This window comes from Theropithecus gelada, chromosome 4 (genome assembly GCF_003255815.1).
Source record: "Theropithecus gelada isolate Dixy chromosome 4, Tgel_1.0, whole genome shotgun sequence".
In the NCBI taxonomy this organism is placed as follows: domain Eukaryota; kingdom Metazoa; phylum Chordata; class Mammalia; order Primates; family Cercopithecidae; genus Theropithecus; species Theropithecus gelada.
In genome coordinates, this window is record NC_037671.1 from 47,176,388 (window position 1) to 47,203,596 (window position 27,209).

A 27,209-nucleotide genomic window follows, 5' to 3' on the forward strand; every position below is an offset into this window, starting at 1 on the left:
ATTCTGGTTTTGATTTGCATTTCCCTGATGACCAGTGATGATGAGCATTTTTTCAAGTGTCTGTTGGCTGCATAAATGTCTTCTTTTGAGAAGTGTCTGTTCATATCCTTTGCCCACTTTTTGATGGGCTTGTTTTTTTCCTGTAAATTTGTTTGAGTTCTTTGTAGGTTCTGGATATTAGCCCTCTGTCAGATGAGTAGACTGCAAAAATTTTCTCCCATTCTGTAGGTTGCCTGTTCACTCTGATGGTAGTTTCTTTTGCTGTGCAGAAGCTCTTTAATTAGATCCCATTTGTCAATTTTGGCTTCTGTTGCCATTGCTTTTGGTGTTTTATACATGAAGTCCTTGCCCATGCCTATTTCCTGAATGGTATGGCCTAGGTTTTCTTCTAGGGTTTTTATGGTTTTATACAATTATGTCATCTGCAAACAGGGACAATTTGACTTCCTCTTTTCCTAACTGAATACCCTTTATTTCTTTCTCTTGACTGATTGCCCTGGCCAGAACTTCCAACACTGTTGAATAGGAGTGGTGAGAGAGGGCATCCCTGTCTTGTGCCAGTTTTCAAGGGGAATGCTTCCAGATTTTGCCCATTCAGTATGATCCTGGCTGTGGGTTTGTCATAAATAGCTCTTATTATTTTGAGATACGTTCCATCAATACCAAATTTATTGAGAGTTTAGCATGAAGGGCTGTTGAATTTTTTCAAAGGCTTTTTCTGCATCTATTGAGATAATCATGTGGTTTTTGTCTTTGGTTCTGTTTATATGCTGGATTATGTTTATTGATTTGTGTATATTGAACCAGCCTTGCATCCCAGGGATGAAGCCCACTTGATGGTGGTGGATAAGCTTTTCGATGTGCTGCTGGATTCAGTTTGTCAGTATTTTATTGAGGATTTTTGCATCGATGTTCATCAGGAATATTGGTCCAAAATTCTCTTTTTTTGTTGTGTCTCTGCCAGGCTTTGGTATCAGGATGATGTGAGCTCATAAAATGAGTTAGGGAGGATTCTCTCTTTTTCTATTGATTGGAATAGTTTCAGAAGGAATGGCACCATCTCCTCTTTGTACCTCTGGTGGAATTTGGCTGTGAATCCATCTGGTCCTGCTATTAATTATTGCCTCAATTTCAGAGCCTGTTATTGGTCTATTCAGGGATTCAACTTCTTCCTGGTTTAGTCTTGGGAGGGTGTATGTGTCCAGGAATTTATCCATTTCTTCTAGATTTTCTAGTTTATTTGCATAGAGGTGTTTACAGTATTCTCTGATGGTAGTTTGTATTTCTGTGGGGTCGGTGGTGATACCCCCTTTATCATTTTTTATTGCGTCTATTTGATTCTTCTCTCTTTTCTTCTTTATTAGTCTTGCTAGTGGTCTATCAATTTTGTTGATCTTTTCAAAAAGCAGCTCCTGGATTCACTGATTTTTTGAAGGGTTTTTTGCGTCTCTATCTCCTTCAGTTCTGCTCTGATCTTCGTTATTTCTTGCCTTCTGCTAGCTTTTGAAAGTGTTTGGTCTTGCTTCTCTAGTTCTTTTAATTGTGATGTTAGGGTGTCAATTTTAGATCTTTCTTGCTTTTTCTTGTGGACATTTGGTGCTATAAATTTCCTTCTACACACTGCTTTAGCTGTGTCCCAGAGATTCTTGTATGTCGTCTCCTAGTTCTCATTGGTTTCAAAGAACATCTTTATTTCTGCCTTCATTTCGTTATGTACCCAGTAGTCATTCAGGAGCAGGTTGTTCAGTTTCTGTGTAGTTGAGCGGTTTTGAGTGAGTTTCTTAATCCTGGGTTCTAGTTTGATTGCACTGTGGTCTGAGAGTTTGTTATAGTTTCTGTTCTTTTACATTTGCTGAGGAGTCCTTTACTTCCAACTATGTGGTCAATTTTGGAATAAATGCGATGTGGTGCTGAGAAGAATGTATACTTTGTTGATTTGGGGTGGAGAGTTCTGTAAATGTCTATTAGGTCCGCTTGGTGCAGAGTTGAGTTCAATTCCTGGATATCCTTGTTAACTTTCTGTCTCGTTGATCTGTCTAATGTTGACAGTGGGGTGTTAAAGTCTCCCATTATTACTGTGTGGGAGTCTAAGTCTCTTTGTGAGTCTCTAAGGACTTGCTTTATGAATCTGAGTGCTCCTGTATTGGGTGCATATATATTTAGGATAGTTAGCTCTTCTTGTTGTATTGATCCCTTTACCATTATGTAATGGCCTTCTTTGTCTTTTTTGATCTTTGTTGGTTTAAAGTCTGTTTTATCAGAGACTAGGATTGCAACCCTTGCCTTTTTTTTGTTTTCCATTGCTTGGTAGATCTTCCTCCATCCCTTTATTTTGAGCCTATGTGTGTCTCTGCACGTGAGATGGGTCTCCTGACTCCAGTAAACTGATGGGTCTTGACTCTTTATCCAATTTGCCAGTCTGTGTCTTTTAATTGGAACATTTAGGCCATTTATATTTAAGGTTAATATTGTTTTGTGTGAAATTGATCCTGTCATTATGATGTTAGCTGGCTATTTTGCTCGTTAGATGATGCAATTTCTTCCAAGCATCGATGGTCTTTACATTTTGGCATGTTTTTGCAGTGGCTGGTACTGGTTGTTCCTTTCCATGTTTAGTGCTTCCTTCAGGAACTCTTGTAGGGCAGGCCTGGTGTTGACAAAATCTCTCAATATTTGCTTGTTTGTAAAGGATTTTATTTCTCCTTCACTTATGAAACTTAGCTTGGCTGGATATGAAATTCTGGGTTGAAAATTCTTTTCTTTAAGAATGTTGAATATTGGCCCCCACTCTCTTCTGGCCTGTAGTTTCTGCCGAGCGATCTGCTGTTAGTCTGATGGGCTTCCCTTTGTGGTAACCCGACCTTTCTCTCTGGCTGCCCTTAACATTTTTTCCTACATTTCAACTTTGGTGAATCTGACAATTATGTGTCTTGGAGTTGCTCTTCTCGAGGAGTATCTTTGTGGCGTTCTCTGTATTTCCAGAATTTGAATGTTGGCCTGCCTTGCTAGGTTGGGGAAGTTCTCCTGGAGAATATCCTGCAGAGTGTTTTCTAAGTTGGTTCCATTCTCCCTGTCACTTTCAGGTACACCAATCAGACGCAGATTTGATCTTTTCACATAGTCCCATATTTCTTGGAGGCTTTGTTCATTTCTTTTTACTCTTTTTTCTCTAAACTTCTTTTCTTGCTTCATTTCATTCATTTGATCTTCAATCACTGATACCGTTTCTTCCAGTTGATCGAGTAGGTTACTGAAGCTTGTGCATTTGTCACGTAGTTCTCATGTCACAATTTTCAGCTCTATCAGGTCATTTAAGGACTTTTCTACATTGGTTATTCTAGTTAGCCATTCGTCAAATCTTTTTTCAAGGTTTTTAGCTTCTTTGCAATGGGTTTGAACTTCCTCCTTTAGCTCGGAGAAGTTTGATCGTCTGAAGCCGCCTTCTCTCAACTTATCAACGTCATTCTCTGTCCAGCTCTGTTCTGTTGCTGGCAAGGAGCTGCGTTACTTTGGAGGGGGAGAGGCGCTCTGATTTTTAGAATTTTCAGCTTTTCTGCATTGCTTTTTCCCCATCTTTTTGGTTTTATCTACCTTTGGTGACGTACAGATGGGGTTTTGGTGTGGATGTCCTTTTTGTTTGTTAGTTTTCCTTCTAACAGTCAGGACCCTCAGCTGCAGGTCTGTTGGAGTTTGCCGGAGGTCCACTCCAGACCCTGTTTGCCTGGGTATCAGCAGCAGAGGCTGCAGAAGAGTGAATATTGCTGAATAGCAGATGTTGCTGCCTGATTGTTCCTCTGGAAGCTTTGTCTCAGAGGGGTACCCAGCTGTGTGAGGTGTGACGTATCAGTCTGCCCCTAGTTGGGGGTGTCTCCCAGTTAGGCTACTCGGGGGTCAGGGACCCACTTGAGCAGACAGTGTGTCCATTCTCAGATCTCAAACTCCTTGCTGGGAGAACCACTATTCTCTTCAAAGCTGTCAGATAGGGACATTTGAATCTACAAAGGTTTCTGCTGCCTTTTGTTTGGCTACGCCCTGTCCCCAGAGGTGGAGTCTACAGAGGCAGGCAGGCCTCCTTGAGCTGTGGTGGGCTCCACCCAGTTCGAGCTTCCCGGCTGCTTTGTTTACCTACTCAAGCCTCAGCGATGGTGGGTGCCCTACCCTAGTCTCACTGCTGCCTTGCAGTTAGATCTCAGACTGCTGTGCTAGCAGGAGGGAGCTCAGCATGGGAGCTCATGAGGGAGGCTCCGTGGGCATGGGACCCTCTGAGTTAGGCGCGGGATATAATCTCCTGGTGTGTTGTTTGCTAAGACCCTTGGTAAAGCACAGTACTAGGGTGGGAGTGACCCGATTTTCCAGGTGTTGTGTGTCATGGTTTCCCTTGGCTAGGAAAGGGAATTCCCTTCCCCCTTGTGCTTCCCAGGTGAGGCGATGCCTCTCCCTGCTTCAGCTCTCACTTGGTGGGCTGCACCCACTGTCCGACATGCCCCAGTGAGATGAACCTGGTGCCTCAGTTGGAAATGCAGAAATCACCCATCTTATGTGTCGCTCACGTCGGGAGCTGGAGGCTGGAGCTGTTCCTATTTGGCCATCTTGGAACCGCCCCCGAGACATTGTCTTTAAGGAAAAAGTTGTGGTCATCTAAAGTTCATGAGCTGTGTAGTCAAATAAGTGAAATAAGAATTGATGAGATTAAAGAAAGATTTTTAAAAAAGTTTTCTGAGCTCACATTTAAATGCATTTTTTTGGCTGGGTGCAGTGGCTCACACCTGTAATTCTAGCACTTTGGGAGGCCAAGGCAGGTGGATTACTTGAGGTGAGGAGTTCAAGACCAGCCTGGCCAACATGGTGAAACCCTTTCTCTACTAAAAATACAAAAATTAGCTGGATGTGGTGGTGCATGCCTGTAATCCCAGTTACTCTGGAGGCTGAGACAGGAGAATCGCTTGAACACGGGAAGCAGAGGTTGCAGTGAGCCACTTCAGCCTGGGCAACAAAGTGAGACTCCATTTAAAAAAAAAAAAGCATTTTTTTTCTATCAACCAAACCACAAATGTTTATGAGTATCTGTGTATGTGAGAATGACAAAGAGGTGTTAATTCAAGACTTGCCCTCAAGAAATTCTTAATCTGGCACAGTCTAAAGGCACATGGACAGATGATCAGGGACACTAAATAGGAAGCACAGAGAACAAGAAGGGCTTAAAGAGTTCAGAGGAAGCAAAGGGTGCTGTGTGCTGAGACAGGCAGGAAACTTTATGGGAAAGAGCTAGGGAAAGAGACCACCATAAAAACCTAGGAAAGAAGAGGCAGATTGATTTTGCATACTGCTAACAGAAACACATGACCTTCTACGCAATGCCGTGGAAGGGCTCCCAGGAGACCTCATCTTCACATAGGCCACACAGCCATACCTAGGCCATAGGGACCTTTGCCTGTGATCGTCACAGGAACACAGCCAGACAGCCACTCTTGTGAGGAGCTGCCACAGGTAGTTTCGCATCTGCCTCCGTAGTTCTGGTAAGGCAAAGGTCCTTCCACCTCAACCCCCTTTGGGATGTGAATGCAAGCTATAAAACTGCTTGGCTGGCCAGGCACGGTGGCTCACGCCTGTAATCCCAGCACTTTGGGAGGCCGAGGCGGGTGGATTGCCTGAGGTCAGTTTAAGACCAACTTGACCAACATAGTAAAACCCCATCTCTACTAAAAACACAAAAAATTAGCTGAGTGTGGTGGCACGTGCCTATAACCCCAGCTACTCGGGAGGCTGAGGCAGGAGGATCGCTTGAACCCGGGAGGTGGAGGTTGCAGTGAGCCAAGACCGCACCATTGCACTCCAGCCTGGGCAATAAGAGTGAAACTCTGTCTCAAAAACAAACAAACAAAAAACAAAAAAAACAAAAAACTGCTTGGCTGTGGTTTAGAGTTGGCTCCTCCATGACATGGTAACCCTCCACTCACTCATGTCTTCTGTCAACTGGCCCCTCTGGCTTGGTATCTTCCTGTGGGATTAGGAACATGGGAAGTTGACACTGTGCCAATCTTGCTTATGTAGCTGTGTAACAAACTGTCTAAAGCCATTTGGGCTCACTGTCTCCTTACAGGCCAAACCTATGGAAGTGTGGCAAGCCAATCCAACAGCTGTAGTAGTTGCTGCTGCTTAGTGTCTGCTTGCTTGACTGACTGATATGTTTAGGTCAGGGAGGGTTGACAAGAAGTGGCCAATGCATTGGCAGGTGAACTAACTTTTCCCAAGTGAAGCAGCTGGAAGATGCAATTAAAACCATTCAGAAAGAGCTGGGTGCGGTGGCTTGTCCCTGTAGTCCCAGCTAATCAGGAGGCTGAGGTGGGAGGACTGCTTGCACCTAGGAGCTGGAGACCAGCCTGAGTGATATAGGGAGACCCCATCTTAAAAAAAAAAAAAAATTCAGAAAAGTTGTAGCACAGGCTGGTGCAGTTATTTGGAATCTTAAAGGACATAATTCAGAAGGTGGCTTGTCCTGAGGCAGAACAAACACAGGGTTGAATTAAAGAAGCTCTGGCTGGGTGTGGTGGCTCATGCCTGTAATCCCAGCATTTTGGGAGGCCAAGGTGGGAGGATCACTTGAGACTAAGAGTTTGAGATCAGCCTGGGCAACAAAGAGAGACCTGACTCTCTATAAAAAAACTGCTGCTAACTACTGAGTCGAATGGAAAACTATCCTTTGTAATTCAAATTGTGCACGGTAGCTTTTTTCCACTTTCCTATTTATCTCCATACATCACCTCCCCCGGACCTGCCTCACACACAAACATGTCAGGCTGGGAAAAACTATGACTACTATATAATTAATGAATTAATGAGCAGGTCTTTAAAAGGGTCATTTATTTAAAGTTTCAGGGCATTGCCATATGTACTTCTGTATCTGCCACTGCAAACACATGTAAACAAGATGGGAATTATTTTACAACATGGATAAATACCTTGTATGAAAGCATGAAACAGTAGCCTGTGTAAATAGAGCCTTCTGGGGAAATCTGGTTTTCAGAAAGGAGAGAAGCTTTGTATGCATGGATCTCTGAGGAAGTTTTTCCCATAATTTGTATAGGGAATTTTAGTATATTCATTGATTATATACATTTCTCTTAAGGCTTAAGACATTTTTAAAAACTTGGCATGATCCTATATAATTATATTCTATTATACATGATATGATATTCTATTATATACGTAATACTTGGCATTAGAGAAGGAATGTTAAGTTAAAATACAATTTTCTTGCAATCAAATTTTCTGGTTCTGAGAGGTGCTTCTAGGTTCAAGGTCAGGCAGCAATTCTCTTTCATATGTTCTCAGAAATCTCTACTCCAGTACAGTCCACGTTGTGTAACAGTGGTTAACAGCATGAGCTTTGGGATCAAAGTGCTGGGTACAAATGCCAGCTACACCTGGGGTAATTCTGCATAAGACATTTAAGCTGCTGTTCCTCAGTTTCCTCTCTCCTGCCTGTGGGCAACAGGGCATATCTGGTAGTGGGGCTGTGAGTAGTAAATGAGATAAATCACACAAACTGCTTAGTACACAAGGTAGCACATGGTGTGCTGTAATTATTATGTCATAACTTATTAACATACTGACACAATATATCATCATATTTGATAGCAAGTAGAGTGTTACCTGGTATAAGTAAAACTATATTTTGATCATCTTGAGCCTTGCCGTCTTTTTTTTTTTCTATCTTTACCCTCCTTTGAAAAAAATGAGCATAGTCAATATTGGGTGGTGATGAGCAGAAAAGGGATTATGAACACAATGCTGTACAGGTAATTACAGTGGCTCCCAACAATGAAATATGTATGCGGCGTTCTTGTGACTTTGCAGGAATTGATTGCTTTAAAATATGCTTCATTTGCCGAAACTTCCATGACTTATGACAGCTTGAATACCTACTATCTTGTTCCGGAAAACAAACGCAAGTCTCTTTCTTTAGGTACCATGGTATCAGTATCCGACTTACAACACTTGAGACTTACTTTAAGAGATACGACTTTCTAATATTTGAGTTTTTAACGACATCTGGCCCTTATTTAACCATCACATTTACATCCAATTCCTGCAGGCATAGTTTTGTTGTTTAAGCTTGGCTAGATGCCCTCTGCAGAAAGCCTTTGCTTTAATGCACACAATTCCACAAAAACTGCTAGAGTTCCCTGCTGTCTTCTCACCCCTGCCACTGTACAACAATAGCATGTAAAGTTTCATCTTGAATTTCAAATAAGAAGGTAAAATAATAAGAAACTATGTTGCTGGAGAATTAGCTTTATGTAGTGGCCATTGCTATGACATATTCAACTTGATGCCCTTAGATTATTTGCAGAAGTGTTTATGTACTATGAAATGTTCGGCCAGAGCATACAGGAAACTGTAAAATATTTTATGAGATGTATACATGGTTGATGGTAGAATTTTAAATGTAGCCTGGAAAGGTTCTATCCAAATTCCAGGGGGCAGATGAGAGAATATGTTCTCTTTAGTGATTCCGTTTTACACAAGAGGTTATATGAACTGGAAAGCATTGCTTGATTTAAGAACTATGTAAAAAAATTCATAAAATTAAACTTTATAATTCTAAACAAGTAAACGTGCTTTCTTTCAGACCAAGAATCACCAGTTATGTTTATTTGTCTTCTACATGGTAAAAGCATTAGACATGGCTTATTATTTTTAAAAAATAAAGAACAGCAATAAATGAAGGGTTCTCCCCAGATACAGGAATTATATACACCATTTAAAAATATTTGTGCTTCTGATGGTGTGCAAATAAAAAGTCTTGGTTTTAAAATTGAAAGAGTATTTTTGAATCACAACTATTACAATATAAGAAGGCAGGAAAGCTAATGACATAACCTCTAAATGGCGCATTCAGAAAGTCATACTTCCAAATTTAGGTGAAGGGAGAAATATTTCTACTTTCTTTACCCTTAAATCTAAGAAGCAGTATCAAGAGAGGCTCTTTATTTATTGGCTTATTTATTTTCAAATTCAGTCTCTAAAATACAAGGGACAAAAAATAGAAATTAGCTTTGTATATTCCCTATTGACTTAGAGTTTAGCCTGATGTGTAAGGTAACAGACTGTTTACTTAATACCACAGTCACATTGAAGATTTTACTATATAAACGTATGCTTTAGGATGTATCCATAATTAGTATAGTTTTTAAATAAATTTACATTGTTGTCAAGGATAAATATACCATAAAACCCCAACATGTCTTAGTAATATTCTTACTAACCCAGTATGGCAGAAAATACTTTATAATACCAGACTGAAAATTAGGGACCATCGATTCTTTTCTCTGTTCTGTCACTACCATTATTGAGTGATCTCAGGAAAGTCACTTTTCCTCTCTAGGCCTTGGTTTTTCCATCTGTAAGATAAGCAGCTGTTCTCAGTGATCTCTAAGACTGTCTTCTGCTCTAACATTACAATTACTGAGAAAATAATTTATTGAAGTCAAGTTTTCTTAAATGTTTCTTCTGTAAATTTTCTTTTATTTCTATAGTCACTGCTGAAGGAAATTTTATTTCACTTCAAATTTAATATTGTGCAAAGAGTCAGAGAAAGAACCTAAGTATAAAAAATAGAAAAAGGAATGAAAAATATTGAGCAATTATGGGGACATGTAGGCTGGTTTAGGACAGACATAAATGACCTTGCTTTATTCTAAATTCAGCTTACTGGCTTATGATGAAAAATGAAAGGTTATTATATGAACTTGGCAAAACCAGATTTTATAAATAATTACCTGTCAGACTGTTCAAGATAGACAAACATACGCCAGACCAACAAAAACACAGACCTGTCATATTTCTGAGAGAAATGTACGTTGAGTCTTCCTTCTCTGGGACTATAAGGAGATCAGGTAGAATAAAATGAAGGAAAAAAACCCCAAACCCTGTATTTTCTGCTTTGTGCGTACTTTAAAATGTATAATGTGGGAGAGAAGGAATTTTGATGTGATAAATTAGCCCCTGAAAATTTTATACCATCTATAAGCATGGCAGATCAAAACCAAATACAATAAATGCTATCGTTTAAAAGTTAGCATGTTTACTGCAAGCTTATAATTTCCCATGATTATGGATGACAAGGAAAATAAGAATGATGATAAAAATAAAAGTTTAATCATACATTTTAACAAGCATAGATGGAACATCAAAACCCTTTGGGAATATTTTAATATTATATATCTGTGATTTTGTTTCTGAAATTCAAATTTTTTCTAAAAAGATTAACATAGAGCAGGTAAATGACAGTTAACAAATGTAAATAATGTGGCATAATCATATTAACAGAGACTCATAATGCTTTGGCCACAAGAAAAAGATCTTTCATATTTCTCATTTCTGTTTTTATTCTTTAGAGAGAGTGTTTCAAGTGTGTGTAAAATCCATGATAAAAGTAAAATTATACAAAACTCCCACAGAATTAAAGAAATAACTTTCTTGTTTTGCAACTGAAGTTTAATCAGGAACTATACACTTACATCTGCTATATTTTGGTTTGTTCCGAGGAGTTACGGTTCCTCATTTACTGGAGAAAGTATAGCTGCCAGAAGGGTAGCTCGGCTGCTAACAGCAAGAAATTACCCAGCCCACATTTCCAGTCTAGGTGTGGTAGTGCTTTGAAGGGAGGAAGCAAGAAATCACCCTGCTCCCCTTCTACTAATTCTGAATACTTGGCTTCTAAATGTGTATGGCATGTGCAGGAGTGGTGGGTCTGGGGATTGGAGAAACAGGAAAAGGAGGGGAATGAAGATGGAGGAAGAGGTTCTGTGTGAGGAAAAACACACATGAAAGGCAGATGGCAGGAAGTTGGGAAGAAGGCATTGAAAATGACACATACTGTAAGTGGAGTGAAGGGGAAAGGAGGTGGGAACAGGTGATTTATCAGGTCTGTTAAATCTTTGATTACTGTAAGTTTATAAAGTGGATAGCTGTCAATAAAATACATGTAGTCAACAAATGTTGGAAAGTAAAGTTGATGGTATAAGGGAAGGTGAAAACTCACTGTCCTTTTAATTTTGTTTCCTTATTCCAAACCTGGATTATAAAATGTATCAAATAAAACACTGACAAAAGACTGGACCGGGGCAACCACTGCTTTTAAGATATGTGAACTGAGGGCAGTAAATCTACTCAAATTAAAATTTCAAAATTGTGTGATCTGCATTCTTGTCCACCTACACACTATCCTAAACATCCTGCCATTAATTAGCTGAACAGCCCATCTAGTAAACAAGACTGATGGTTGAGGGGCTGGAAAAGAGCAGGAGTCAGCAAGTTGGTAGTCACAACAAACCAGCCCACTTCCCTCAGATAAAAGAAAGGTAAATTTGCATTTTATTTTGTTCACAAGAAATCACCTTAATATAACACTGCCTTTCCTGTTGTTGCGGGCACATCACAGTTGTCACATCAGCAGGCTAGAAAAGCCATCCCACTCCTGCGGTAGGCATTCTGTCAAAGAAAAAGAAATCTGCAATGAATTATCACATCAAGTCAAACAAGGAAAGGAGGCAAAAAGCAAGCAGAGCCTTCTTCCTGTTTTGTAGACTCTGCTGGCTACAATCTAATAGAATGCTTAATCTGAATATTTCTGGTGGCAAAACTATAGCAACCATTCTGTCCGTTAAAAAGTCGGTGTGGTTAGCGAGTGGTTAGTGATTCTATTTTTGGGAAGTAGGAGATACATAAAGTAAGACATCCCATTTTGTTAACTGATTGGGCTTGGTTAGGCCAAAGAGATGTATCGAATCTGTTTGTCTTTTATAAACATGTGTTCTCTATTCGACATGCTCAGGATCACTTCTAACTATCTTAATAGTCTATAAATTACTGACTCATTACTGGCCCTTCCCAGGCCTAATTTATAGTCTGAGTGAAAAGCTATCGGAACGGACACTAATAGAGGCCTCTCCTCCCCAGTAAAATATGATTATCTCAAAGGAGTTCTGTATTACTCTGCATATTGTAGACAGTACCAAAAAGGCAAATCTTCTATAATTTTATATACATACCTGTACATACAGATGTACACATGTATATGCATGCTGGGATAAAATACTCCCATAAAAGAAAGTGGGAAAATGGATTCTAAGTGCAAAAATATAATACATTCCAGTAAGGAAAGAAAAATTGCATGCTTTTCATTCCAAGAGATATATTTTACATTTCAGTGTTGGGAGACCTGGACCACACAGGGTCTCTGTAACATCCTGAATCTCACCGTAAGACCCAGAGTGGAGAAGAACTAAAATTCAGGACTTAGGAATAAAATTTCCCTTTCACTGGCACATTTTTCATCATTTAAACTAGTAACAGTCACATCCAGAGAACTCATAACCTTCAACTGGATGGAATTTTCCTACAATCTGTTTTCAGAAAAACAAAGAAAATCATAAAATTTCATGTTAGGGATTTTTCCCCCTTAGCCTTATAACTCTGAAGCAGTTCTGGAGTCTGTATACTTCCAGCCCAATGAATTAACCTTGAACAGCCACAGCCATATTTTAAGAAATATAGAATAACCTTTTACGATCAAGATAATGCTGTGGAGGCAGTGAAATCTTCATCTTAAAAAAATAATTAAACCACATTAATAATTATACTATAAACGGAAAGTAGACTTAACCCTTTTAGAAAGACTTCCATCAACATGAAGTGAAACAAATACAGTTTTCTAGATAACCTTCTGTTAATCATAAAATTCAATTAACTTGAAAACCTTCTCTCCAAATATCCTGCTTAAGAAGATTTACTATGCTTGTCAGGCTTTGGCGCCCTGGCTGAAATTTCTTCGGTTAGTTATGCTGCTACGCAGTTCACTCCAGATCAGTGTAGCAGGGATGACAAAACAGTGGCACATTCCAAGTGTCATTCCTCAGTATTCTTTCTGTGAGCTTGTTCTTTACCATGGGGCTTTTTGTGTTGTACAACACTTCTGGATTGAAGAAAACATTCTAACAAGGACTAGAAAATTCCAACTCTACTTCCTAAAATTGTGCGCTATAGAACAGTGTTAAATGAATGCCTCAGAGAGCCACAAATAACTTGTAGGAATGCACACGGTGTCTTCCCACAACCACACGCAGGGGAGCCTCATCTATGAAACAGCTCCTACCACCATGGCTGCCTTACAGAGGCTTATGCCAAGGTAATACTCTTAGCTTCCTCACCCTGGTATTTTAAATTTTACAACCACAGTGACAATCTTTAACATAATGTACTATTTAAAGCACAGGGATGGTTTTATATGGAGTTAAACGGACCTAGGAGTAAGGCTGCATTCCTTCTAAAGGTAGAGTGTTGAAGTGAGCCTTGCTTGAGAAAGGAGGTTTTGGCTTAGAGGGAGACTGAGTCTTAGCTGGGTTCACCTGAGAAATAACCAGGTTTTAATGTTTTCAGATGGGGCAATATGAAATAGTTCTTATTACCATGGAAAAGGTCACTTTTGAAAGATCAATTCACCTTCACAGGTGATTTATCACTGCTTTGCAAACAATTAAAATATTACAGGCATATTTAATAACATAGATCCTATGAGAAAATCAAAGTTTAGAGTTGACCCAGACTTCTGGGATGAGTTCTTCCTATTTTAATTCTAAAATAAAGAAGGAACAAACAAGCATGTGTAATTAGTGAAGAGCAATTTCAGTAAACATATTCCCTAGGGTCCTCTATTTTGAGTCACTGCTTTTTCCTTTTGATGTACAAAGGATGTACGTTGTCTATGTAAGGCAATTATGGGAACGTCCCAACTTTGGCATGCTTTCCAGAGTAAGCAACTTTACAGGAAGATGGATGAAGACAACTCATCTTCACGTCAACTGTAAATTTCTCTCTATTTGTGTTGCAAATGTTGAAACTAAATTTAAACATTGCTTGGTGTGAGGGCCTTCCAGAGGCCACATTCTCATGGAATACTTTGTGTCCCACTTACTTTCTTCTGTCAGACCCTATGAATGATTCCCAGTTCTGTATCTTTATAGACACCCCTAGTTAGTAAAATCCAGGCTTTGACCAGAAACAGGACTTCCACCCACTACTGAAAGTTATAGATTAATCAATAACACAATCAGACCTCCCCAACAAACTGGATTCTACATGCCTATATACTACTTAAGGTTCATTTCTGATTTAATAAAGTTCTATTCTCCGCATCAGTTGCTCCTTTGTGAATTTGCTGAAAAGGTCAGACATTTTAGCATCTCTTAAAGTTCACAGCAAAGACAATACTTAATGTTTTTAAGGCCCAATTAGTTCTAAAATTAGGAATTCATAGTTCCCAGTTTTTTTAAAATTGAGGACCCAATTTTGGACATTCATTTATAGCACCAAATTATGACCGGTGCCATTATGTCAATCTACCTGGATAAGCAGATACAGATTTTGCCTACTGCACTGGGCACTGGTGGGGTAATTAATTTCTAAGTGTGCACTTTTTAAAATGACTTTTTTTTTTTTTTTTTAACTTCATATGGACAAGCTAGAGAAAACATTTAAATCCCATCGTGGTTTACTTCTGTTTTTTATGGGTTACCACAAATTGGTACATCTTAAGGGATACAAATGAATATTAAAAAGATTAATATTTTTCTTAAGCAAAAGGATACATGCTACAAAACTTACATTGTAGTTCCAACTTAAATGTTACTGTGTATTATTTTTGCGATTAGCCTAATTATTAAAACATTTACTATAAACACCAGTCTTTCTTCCAGTACAGACTTGTTTTATTCTATTACTTTTCCTGATTCTCTTCTGCTTTCTCAAATCTTAAATAAACTAGCATAAGAATTTCACTGTAGTAAGTCCCAAACTCTCTTACGAGTACTTTATTTCTCAAAGGCATAAGAAAGAGGTTTTGGTTCTATTGTCTGAATTCCTATAAATTTGCTTAATATGATTTTGGCAAATCTTTACTGAGTTCTTACGCTGTAAATCACTGTGTGCTGGGTGGTACAACAGGACACAAAGATAAATAGACAGTCCCTGGCTTCACTAAACTTCTAGTTTCACATTCAAGTTTTAACTGCCACAAGTAAAATGCACTGAGAGGTCATTCTCAACATGAGAAAGGAGGGAGAAAACAAAGCTTTTGTTTTTTTGCTTCTAATCACAATATTTAATTTGAACTTACACTTTAGAAAGGCACGAGATTTGTCTATTTCTCAAAGTAGGGAGGGGCAAAGATTAAAAAATGCTGAGATACATGGTTTTATGGTTTATGAAATATTTTCATGTCTGTATCTAATTTGAGCCTTACCACAATTAGTAAAAGAGTAGATTTTGGATTTAAAACCCAGGGCCTGTGTTCTTTTCATTATACTACATTGTCTTACAATAAACAAAACAAACCAGACAGTCTCCTGCCCCAGTTCCACCCACAGCACTGTAGATACACATATTCTCTTAGTCCCAACAAACTCAGTTCTTGCTAAACATCACTTAAAGGGTAAATTACAATTTTATTTCAAATTTAAGCTAAATCAGCCAGGTACAATACTTCAGAGTACAGACATGGACCTTGAATCTAAATCATCTTCACTTTGGAGGCTTTCTCAACTGCTGCTTATTTTCCAAACTAACTTTAAGAATAGTGTATAGTATAGAACATTGCACCCCAATCACTTGGGGAGCTTTAAAAGATGCAGATGCTGTAGCTCCAGTTCTTCAGAGCCAGTGGGTCTGAGTGGAGTTTAGGCTGTGGAACATTTTAGAAGTATCCCAGCTGCATATTGAGAGTTGAGAACAGTGGTAAAATGGATGAGGAGACCATTAACAGGACCCAGTAATGGTTTTGTCAATAAATGGAACATTTTCAGAGTCTGTCGTGATTATGGAGTAAATATTTCCTAATGGAAATTCTAATTTTGGCATTTAGTAAATTTAACATGTAAGAGGCAGAAATTGAAGTTTTCAGACTGTGGCTTTTACCCACAGCAGATGGGTTACCTATATCTCCACACTTTTAGGTTATCTGTAGACTAGGCATTGCTTTCCCCCCCGCAGATGCTGAGATGCCACTATTATGTTTAATACTATAGTGAAAAAGGAATTTGGAACTAAGCCTGCTAAAGCAAGCTGAACAAACCCTTTACTAACATCTAGAATCAACAATAGAACTTTGGAAAGTATCTTTGTGAATTCCTCTGGCCCCATTCTTAATTTAACATGAAAAAACTAATGCCCAGAGAGAGTGACCCGTCCGCAGTCACATGGGGAGAAGCCCAGGATTCCTGACTCAGTTTAGGGCTTGTTGCAGATGGTTCTGATTCTGCCCAAAGCTATGTGTTTAGCTTCCCCAGCCTTAATAGGGAAAACAGATGCAGGGAAAGAAACAGTTTTTCTGGATAAAGAACAGCCCTTGGGAGCAGAACAAAAGTGAAGAAACTGGTGGTGGTGGTGGGAGGGGGTTAGGGGAGAAGGAAGGAAGGAACACAATTATGTCCGAAACAATATAGCTGAGCAGGTAGAGGTCAAGCCATTATAAGCTTTGAGTTCTACTTTGGGCTTTTCTGCTTTATGATTAGCCCTCCCCTGGAGACTCACTTAATTTTCCTGAGTGCCCAAAATAATAATTCTGATAAATGAACAAAACATCAAAATAAGATAAATATAGCTGAAAGGTTCTGTGGCAAATGTATGCATCTTTAGGACCTTCAAGGGGGTGATACACCATGTGTTTTCATGGAAGTCTTACTATGGCTATGCTCGGTGTCTGATTTTGGGCTGAGCAAATAATATGGCCTGCGTGGAGCTATTTGGAGTTGGCAAGTTTGGGTTAAATCCAGCAGTAAAAGGGACAATAAAAAGATTTGGAGCATACATTCGCCCTTTCCCAAACTACTGTTAACTCCTAATTAACTAAGTATAGATTATAGATGCTTTGTCTCTAGGATGATTTGTGGGCCACAGGAGCTGCCCTGTTACCAAGAGCCTGGGGATTTTCCAAATTCTTCACATCCTGGGATGTGAGGACACAGAGGGTTGAGGCTGAAGGGGATGAAGATGAGCACAGAGGGTTGAGGTTCTACACTGGCTTTGCTTTGCTGGGAGAAAAAGGTAGGGAGGTAGTGGAATAAACTAGAAGGAATAGGCTTTCACTAACTCTTACTTATTAACTTAACCTAAATGTCTGGTTTATTGGAATACTCAGTTGAGCCACAGTTGGGAAGGTAGGTACATTTCTGAATTTCATGTGTAAAGGATGTTTTTTGGTCAACGAAATTGCCCCCCTCTCTGTCCCACCCCACTCCCAAGCTTTACAGTAAAAATCAATCAGTTGTGCTTGTAACAGGCCTTTTTCAATCTCTCTTCTGGTAGAAGAGACTATGCCAAATTGTCTCAAACTTAGGTTGTTTCATATTCTACTGCTTCCACATGTCCAAATTCAGCCCTGGCCTCTGTGAGGTCATTAAATTCCGAGTCTAAGCCCTCTTTTTTGCCTAAGATCCAGCCCTGGTCTCTGTGAGGTCATTAGATTCTGAGTCTAAGCCCTCCATTTGCCTAAGAAGATGACCGTGCCCTGAAAGACATACTGTTTTGCTTTAATACTATAAATCTTGGAAGCTCAGGAGTTTCATATGAAAGCTATGCAATCGCTTTTTAAAAGATAAAATATGCCCCTTTCTTTGCTGGCCTTGTGTCTGCGTGTGGGCAAGATATTTAATTATAATGAATAAAGCCGAGTGGTGGTCTAAGACTCTTAAAATCAAAGTGGGAATCATGGCTGAATTTCATTAGCAAACATAAATAAAATAGGCACATCTTGTTTGCACCATGCCATGTGACTTTTCTCCTTTTGATAATTTCATTCTAACTCTGATATTTCAGGGGATCTAAATTAAACCATATGATGTATAACACTGTATAACATGCAAAACTCATCATTAAACATTTTTCTTTTGTATACTTGCCCTATGTTATAAATATCCTGTCAGAAGCAGAGCCTTGATTTAACAACAGTGGAGGGAGCCCTGCCCTTTAAATAAGAGGTCTTCTCTGGCTGGCAGAATGGGAAAAAAACATAGTATTAACTCTTATTGTAGTCCAAGTAACCCAAAGCCCATAAATCTTGAGGAACTTGTCATTTTATGCCTGATTTTTCTCTAAATCTATGTCAGTCTCTTCTTATTTTATTAAAAATACTAACATTGGGCTTTTATAAATTCTTGAGTTATTACCAAGTTGTTTCAGCAGTCTCAATACAAAAATCTCTAGATTAAATTTAGTCATTAAAAATTACCATTCATAATTGCCCGTCATTGCAAATTATGAGATATATTAAGACTTTTTTGTTGTTGAGCAAAATAATTAAATGGTTAATACAACATTGTATTTTAGGAAAAAAAGAGTTTTTGTAAATATTATCTTTAGCAATTTTATGAGACTATGTATAAATTATTCTTTCCATGACACTGTATGCACTTATATACATCTATGTTTAATAATAATTTAATGCCAATCATATTAAACTTGTCTTCAGCTACTTTTATATTAATGACAATCAAAACAAATGTCTCAAATTATTCCAAGCTGCAAACACATATAAGTAAGCATTTTAGGTTCACATACTGTTACCAAAAATTAGAATCAATAGTAGGTTTGTAATAGATAATATACTCTTTTTTTACAATCTTGGTTTTATAGCCATGTTACTCAATTGGATTATCAAGGTCTTAGACAATACTGATACAAGATGAAAACAAAAAGAACAGCCAAAAAGTGCCAAATTGGCAGGAGTTAGTAACCCAAATAACAATTGTTTGGGGGCTAAGCTCTTTAACAACAGTTAATTCTCATTTCACTTGAGTAACCTATAACCTTCAGAAGGAAGGGAACTTAATGTTCTATTTATTTCTGTATGTCTAAGGCATAACCCAATGCATGAAATAAGTTAAATGCTTAATAAGGAGTCATCTAATGAATGAATGAATTTGACTAGCAGGTGGCTTCTTTTCCTCTGGGCAATACTGGGAAATGCTGATAATGCTCATCATTAGAGCAGGGGCTGGATAGTCTCAGTTCCCAAAATTGGACTCAGACCACACACTTACCATTTTGCAAGAGAACCATCAGCGCCAGTTATTAAGAAAACTAAATAAGTGACCTTGATAGCTCAACTGCTGGCAAGAGTTGCAAAGCAGTTATTCTGATATTAGGTCTCAGGTCCCACTGGGAGCATTTCTGGGCTTCTCCTTACTAATTATCAGTCAACAGTGAAAACTTATGCATCAATCAAGCCAATTGCTTTGTTTGCCAGAAAAAGTATTCAACTCATGTAAAACGACACTGTGAAATTATTTTGTTGGGTCTATAAACATTTTAGGTTCAAATACTCTGTTATCAAAAATTATAATCAACAGTAAGTTTGCAGTAGATAATATAATTTTTTTTTACAATCTTGGTTTTGTAGTCATGTTACTCAGTTGCATTTTCAAGGTCTTAGACAATACTGATGCAAGACAAAAACAAAAAGAAAATACTGTTGCTATGGCCTTCCCCCCCCTTCTCAATGGCCTTTGCCACATTAAAACACAACACAAGGAGTAAGAACACAGAGCAATAGCTGTTTGCCAATGGTCAATTTGATTGGACAGTAAATAAATTAAGTTAAGGTCTTTAAGATTTAAAGACAATGAATAAAAAATTATGACAAAAATCAGAAGATGGTAGTTAATAACATCAATTACATTCAGTAGCCACCTGAGAAGATATATTTTTACACTTGATTTTAGCCAAAAGGCTGAGAAATGATAGAAAAGGTGTATGTATGTATGAACCTACTGTCATTCATTCACTTATTCATTCAGAAAATGCAGAGTACAAGGTACAGTGGATACAGCAGGATCACAGATGTGGTTCCTGCCCTCTATGGTGAACAGGCTGAGGGGGAAGACACATATTGAATAAGACATGCCAAAAGTGATGGAAGTTACAAAATGAGAATAGACTGTAAAGGGCTGTATAAGAGGGCAGTAGAGGTAGATGGGGTGATCAAGGAGGCTTCTTGAAGAAGTCACACAGCTGAGATCTGAGTTGGGGATGGGAAGGGGACGGGTTCGGGGGACAAAGAAGTATTCCAAGTAAGGCCAAGAGAAGAGAGACCTTGACTTATCTTGTTTACAAACGCCAAGCTATAGGCTTAGACAATAAATGTTAAATCTGAGACACCAACCCAAACTACCTACCACTAAAGGGCTTATCCAAATTCAGGTCAGAGATACTCATAAGCATTCAACCAAGTGATTCTTTTGAATCACTGCTTTAGGGCCTGGCATAAACTCTTTATATTAAATGAGAGTACTCTCTGTTGGCATTTATTTCCCAGGTGAACTGCTGTGGACTGACAATAGGGGGGCATGCCTCTTCCATGCCTTTGTGTCTCTTTCCTTAAAGTTAGGTGTTCTGGAGACATTGTGAACATATGTTTACCTTGTACATACTACACATCTGTATTTCTAAAACAGAGTTGTGTTAATTAAATTTGCCATGGACATTTACAATAATATGCCTTAACCATTCTGAAAATTTATCTCCAACATATCATAAATAACCAAAGTGTCTCCTCTGATGTAAAAGATTAATTTGAACAGAGCTATCATATTAAATGACAAGATCTGAGTTGTGGAGCCATCCTAAGTCAGATATATTATTTATGTGGTAGTGACAGTACTCATTTTACTGGATATTATTCTAATTAATTCTAAAAGGTGAGCTTTTGGGTTCATAGTAACTAGGATCCTGCACTGGCCCAGATCACCCTTATCACACTATTGTCCAAGTCAACTGCCTACTGGGTACACTGTCTCACAAACACAGTGGAAAGGTTTCGGTTTAGCACATCAAAAATAATGTTGTTTGTTTCACTATTTTTTTTTTTTTTTTTTTGAGACAGGGTCTTGCCCAGACTAGAGTGATGTGGTGTGATCACGGCTCAATGCAGCCCCAATCTCCCAGACTCAAGCAATTCTCCCTCCTCAGCCTCCTGAGTAGCTGGGACTGCAGGTGTGCACCACCACGCTCTGCTAATTAAAAAAATTGTTTTTAGAGATGGGGGTCTCACTTTGTTGCCCAGGCTGGTCTTGAACTCCTGGGCTCAAATGATCTTCTTGCCTTAGCTACCCATCATGCCTGGCGCCTTGTTTCACTTTTAACAGAAGTTACTACAGTTAAAAATACTTACTAAAAATATGTTATTACTCAACAGCCAAATTAAGAAAATGGATCTTCAAAAGGGCCTATGAAAAATTCAGCACCAGTTTTTGACTACAGAATTAAGAAGTCAGTTGAAATTCTTGTTCCAAACTGGTTGGCAAAAGTTGAGATCAGAGTCATCCTTACAAAAGAATGTGGCTGTTATATTTCAATAACTTTTACTGTAATTTCTTGAGGACTGGCTACATAAATTCTACCTTTGTGTATTCTATTTATATAGCAGTCAAATGAAATGTAAACAGGCATTCTATAAAATATAGCTTCACAATGTATAATCTCTATGCTTAATTCAAGGAATAATTTCAACTAGGTTTTAGGAGAAGGGCAAATGGACCTTCCTCTGTCTCTCCAGTCCAATTGGTGGTGGAAGTGACTGGGTAAGCTGGTCTCACTACTTTCAGGACTGCCTGGCCTCCTGTGCATGCAGCCAGTCTCTTGTTCAGCAGACCCGTGGGAGGTGCGAGGAGGTAAGCTATTGCACAAGTAGCTGCCAGGAGAAAAGATGGGAGAAAAAAGCAAAAGAAATATAGTATTTCAATCAAAGTCTAAAATTTGTAAAAGTGGTTTTGGTCTCCATATAGTAAAAATATTTATCCAAGAAACTCCTACTCGGGTGTGAACATCCTACTTCTAGTGGGATTTTGTTTGGCAAAGGTCTGTGAAAGAGTGGAAGCTAATACAGAACATGTCTATAAACAAATTTATTTAGTTAGTACAGATTGACACATTCACTATAGGATTTCAGCAATTACATGTGTAAAACTATTTCCTATAGTGGTTTCCTTTTGTGATTTTTCTAATTTATTCAATCTAGGCCATTTTCATGCATTGACTCTTAGAAGCCCTTTAGCCACCCAGACTGAAATGAACATATGGAGACTCTATGCCTTCTTTCCAATTCTTTGTGTAAACATAATTATATGGTGATATTAAAGAGTCAAACTTCCAATGAAAAAGTCAAATAAGGTTGCAATACCTTAAAACATGATGTTGTCATCTAACTTTGGAGAAGAGAAATTTGAGAGTTTGGCTATGATAATGCCAGTATTATCTCTCTCTCTTTCTCTGTGATGTGCCTGCTCCCCCTTTGCCTTCTGCCATTATTGGAAGCTTCCTGAAGTAGATGCTGGCATGCTTCCTGTACAGCCTGGAGAACCATGAGCCAATAAAACCTCTTTTCTTTATAAATTTCCTAGTCTCAGGTATTTCGTTATAGCAAGCAAGAATGTCCTAACAGATATTATTAATTATATGAATTAGTAAGTTCCACCTTTTAAACCCTGTTTTAGCCATTATTATATCTCCTATAATGTCTGACATTTAGATGCTCAATACATATGCGGTGAATAGAATTTATTTAAATACTATTCAAGTTAAGGTAGTCCCTGCTATGCTGTGAATATGGTTTTTCCCCACCAAAACGATTTTTTTAAAGCCTCACCAAAACTAATGGTAAGGCTTGGTCCTCAATGTGGAAGTGTTGGGAGGTGTTTAAAGACACCCACATGGGAGGTGCTGTGCTTCTCGTAGCCACTGACCAACAAAATATGTAATGATTGGAAGCCTTCAATCATGTGTTTAAATAAATTTTATTAATCACAATGGTATCTAATATGCAATGACTAAAAGCCTTCCGTAATGTATTTAAATAAATCTGATTAATCACAATGGTATCTACATACCACTGAAAAACATCAAGAAAAATCAGTTATTCTCCCTATTAGACAATGCTTAATGCACCTTTGGGTCTGCGGATGTCCCATTGTAAGTATAAGGCTCTTGGGGAACTCAGGTTTGGAAATGCATCTCTGGTCTACATTTGCTTATTCATTTGTTCATTCACTCATTCACAAGTATTAAGTGCCTATGACATGTCAGGCACAGTTCTTAGTGCTGGAGATGTATCGTGAATACATGTGAATCCACTAAATCTTAGTCTGTCTCTCTGTGTGTGTGTGTGTGGGGGGTGTACACACAATGACAGTGGTAAGTGCTATAAAGGCAAATAAGGCAGGATGAGGTGACAGAGGGAGATGGCGTGAAAGTGTTACCTCAAAGTGACATTTAGAGGCCTGAATGTAGAAAGCCATGCAGACACCAGAGTGCAGATGGCCTATTAATGGTCAGCAGAGTGTGGGTGCTGAAATCATGTTTAAAAGGAAAGCTTTGATAGGATGCCAGGAACATTGAGAATGACTTGTCTTTCCAACATTTTTTTGTGTGTATATTCTCGGTGAAATGCACATGGTAGGCTCTGAGGAATCAGTCATGGTTCTTATTATATAGGAGTCTCACTTTGGGCTGGGGGTGGGCAGAGGAAGGAAATTACCTAGATGTATGTGTGTATCATGTATATGCATACATGCATATTGGATTTAGAAATATAAATCTTTATTATTCATTAATAATTAATGTTTACTAACATTTATTTAGAAATAAATGTTTCCTCTACAAAAATAGGTAAGAGGTATCGGTGTCAGGACATGAGATCATGAGGCTAGTCAGTGCTGTCCAATTTTCTTGGGATTATTTCAATATAAAGAAATGAATGGAAAGAGAGTAAGACATTACCAACCATAAATCATTTAAAGGCTTTTCATGGTGTCATATAACTATTTTTTTTAAAAAAATACTTATATGATACATAAAGATAAGAAAGATTAGTTTTACAAATACCAGTGATATCAGAGCAGTTTCATGGTCTGTGCTTTGACACAAGCGGAACACGATGACAGCCAGGCCTATTTATCCAGTCTCCTGTGAGACAGAAGGGGCCATTTATCACAGTACTGTACATCAGCACAAGGTTATGGTGGTGACTATGAATACATGCTCACATCGGAATGAATCATAATGAATGTTAATGATGTCACTTGTTTTTGGTGGGAGCAAAAAGACATTGCTCAATGAAAAAGACCCATGTCTACTGACTTTTGAAAATAAACATGTTGTTACGCGGAAGGGAATTATCACCTGGGCACTGTGGCTTCCCAAATGTCCATCCACTGAAGGGAGACTGGATAAAAAATATCCAATATTGCTAGAAATTTTATAAATAGTAAAAAATTAAAACCTAGTTTCAGGACACATGCAATTCAGTGTGCTAACAAAAAAACCTTTTTGGTAGCAGCAAATTATTATAAATTGTTTTATATCAGTGCTTTAAGTGATATACATGAAGAAGCATTAGAAATTTCAAAATGAGTTATGTATAATACACAAAAATAGGCAAAAACAATGGTGCTGTACAATCTGATAAAAGACATACATAAAAACCCCACAGCTAACATCAGTCTTAATGGTGAAAGTCTAAACAATTTTTCCATAAGATCAGGGATAAAGCAAAGATATCTACTCCCACTGCACCTATTCCACCATTAATACCAGCTGAAATAAGGAAAGAAAGCAAACGGCATACACATTGGAAGTGTTGAAATAAACTGCCTATATTCACAGACAATAATACAATTGTTTACATAGAAAATACCAAAGAATCTACAGAAAACTTACTAGAACTAAGGAGTTAGTAAGGTTATAGGATACAAAATCAACATTAGAAAAAAAAAAACCTTTATTTCTATATCTAGCAGTGAACAAGAAGAAAAAATTAAGAAATTAAAACGGCACAAAAACATAATATTAATCAGAGGACTTTTAAAATACTTGTAAGACCTGTACAATGAAAACTACAAAACACGACAGAGGAAAAATTTTAAATATTAATATATAAATGGAGAGAGATACTGTGTTAATCGATCAGAAGACAATATTGTAAAGATACTCTTCCATAGACTTATCTATAGTCAGTGTAATTCTTTTCTAAATCCTACCAGGCTTTTCTTTAAAAGTGATAAACTGATTCCAAATAAAAACTCAAAGCACCTTGAAGAGCCAGAAACACACACACGCGCACGCACAGAAAAAGAACAAAGTTGGGAGGATGCAGACTACCTGATTTTAAAGCTAAAGTAATCAAGTCAGTATGGTATTTCTACAGATAGAAATGCAGATCAGTGAAACAGATGAGAGAGTCCAAATAGACCTACACGTTTTTAGAGTATTTATTTTCAGCATAGGTGCCAAGATAATTCCATAGGGAAAGGACATTCATATGCAAAAAAGTGAACCTTGATTCTTACCCCATACCATGTACAAATGTACTTACCCCATACAGTACAAATATTAACTGAAAATGAATCATAGACAGAAACATAAGTAACCATAAAAATTCTAGAAGACATAGGATAAAATTTTTGTGACCTTATGATAAGCAAAGCTTTTTTAGTTAACACACTTATCTGTAAAAAAAGATTGATAAATTAGACTATGTCAAAATTACAAACTCAAGAGAAATGAAAACATGTCCATATTTTATAGGTGAACATTTATATATTTTTATGTAAACTTTATTCCTAATTGCTCAAAACTGGAAATATCCCAGAGGTCCACTACAAAGAAAACAAATGTGGTACACCCATAGAATGGAACACTCTTTGAAAATAAAAAAGGAATGCATTATTGATACATGCAATAACACAGATGAACTTCAAATGCATTATGCTAAACCAAAGAGGTCAGACTCAAAGGGGTACATATATACAATTTGCATTTATATGACATATTACAAATGGGAAAATTATAGGGTCAGAAAACACATCAGTGGTTGACAGAGCTATGGATGGTAGGGGTAGAGGACTGACTATAAATTTCCATTTTGCAGCAATGGAAATGCTCTAATATTTTCATTGTGATGGTGGTTATATGACTATATACATTTGTCAAATTATCAATCTATATATTTTAAAAGAATGGATTTTATTGTATGTAAATTATAACTCAGTAAAATAAAACAACAAACCCCACCCCCCCACCCCACAATAATGCTTTTGTTGGAGATAGTCAGGATTTGTTCATCACAGGCAGGATGTACTTGTTTGGACTTGAACAGTATTAGAAGTGAAACACAGCACTTAATAAGTTTCCAAGTTGTTGGTTTTCTACATGGCAGCACACTACATGTTCACTAGAAAGGCCCAGTTGAAGAGAAAAATTATAAGGCTAGAATTACTTAAGACCAAGGTAAACTGTGTATATAATTATACAATAAATTCCATTCATTTTGGCAAACATTTATTGAATGCTTACTAGTACCAGGCACTTGGGTAGAAACTGAGTGGGAGGAAAATAGATACGTGAGGCATAAAACAGGGTGTCCTGGGATTCACAGGAGTACATCTAAGCCATCCATTCACAAGCTATCGTTGTGAAGTGATATAGCAATCACTACGCAGCTCTGAAATGGCATTTCTCTATGGAGGGCTTGAATTCTAATTCTGAAGAAGTGCTCCTTGATAAAGGTATATGAAGTAGCAGGCTTTGAAAAACTGTTTTGGTACTGATATGGAAGGGGGGCAGGGAAGTGCTGGGAAGAGAAGGGTGGGTCCCTGGTAAGGGCTTCACCCTAGGGCCTGTACCCACAGACCTAGGTGAGGAGAGGCACTCGTGCCCAAATGTTGCATTTCCCAAGACCACCCTGGTCCACCATGCCCCCATCCTGTGCCTATAAAAACCTGAGACCCTAGCAGGCACACACACAAACAGCTGGACATCAAGAGGAACACGTTGGCAGAAGAAGACACAAGAGGTTGGATGTCAAGAGGACATCGAGGGGAGCTCGCCGGCATGAGCCCAGGCCACCGAGCAACCCGATTTCAGGGGAAAATATGTCCCTTCTGGCTCCCCCATCTGCTGAGAGCTACTTCCACTCAATAAAACCTTGTGCTCATTCTTCAAGCCCACGTGTGATCCGATTTTTCCAGTACACCAAGGAAAGAACCCGGGATACAGAAAGCCCTCTGTCCTTGTGATAAGGCAGGGGTCTCACTGAGCTGACTAACACAAGCTGCCTATCAACGGCTAAACTAAAAGAGCACCTGTAACACACGCCCACT

The 27,209-nt window shown here is 38.3% G+C and overlaps 1 protein-coding gene across 3 annotated transcripts in view; it reads right to left on the reverse strand.

The window, feature by feature from the left end:
• Positions 1-10,366: 10,366 nt before the first annotated feature.
• SUPT3H (SPT3 homolog, SAGA and STAGA complex component) overlaps positions 10,367-27,209 on the reverse strand; it is a 538,163-nt gene continuing 521,320 nt past the window's right edge. Inside the window, exon 13 of one of the 3 annotated variants that reach the window (XM_025383822.1) lies at positions 10,367-11,496. In XM_025383822.1, coding sequence (XP_025239607.1) covers positions 11,455-11,496 — 42 coding nt within the window. In that variant the 3' untranslated portion in view covers positions 10,367-11,454. The remainder of the gene's footprint in view (positions 11,497-27,209) is intronic. The other 2 variants (XM_025383821.1, XM_025383823.1) reach the window with 2 other exon arrangements.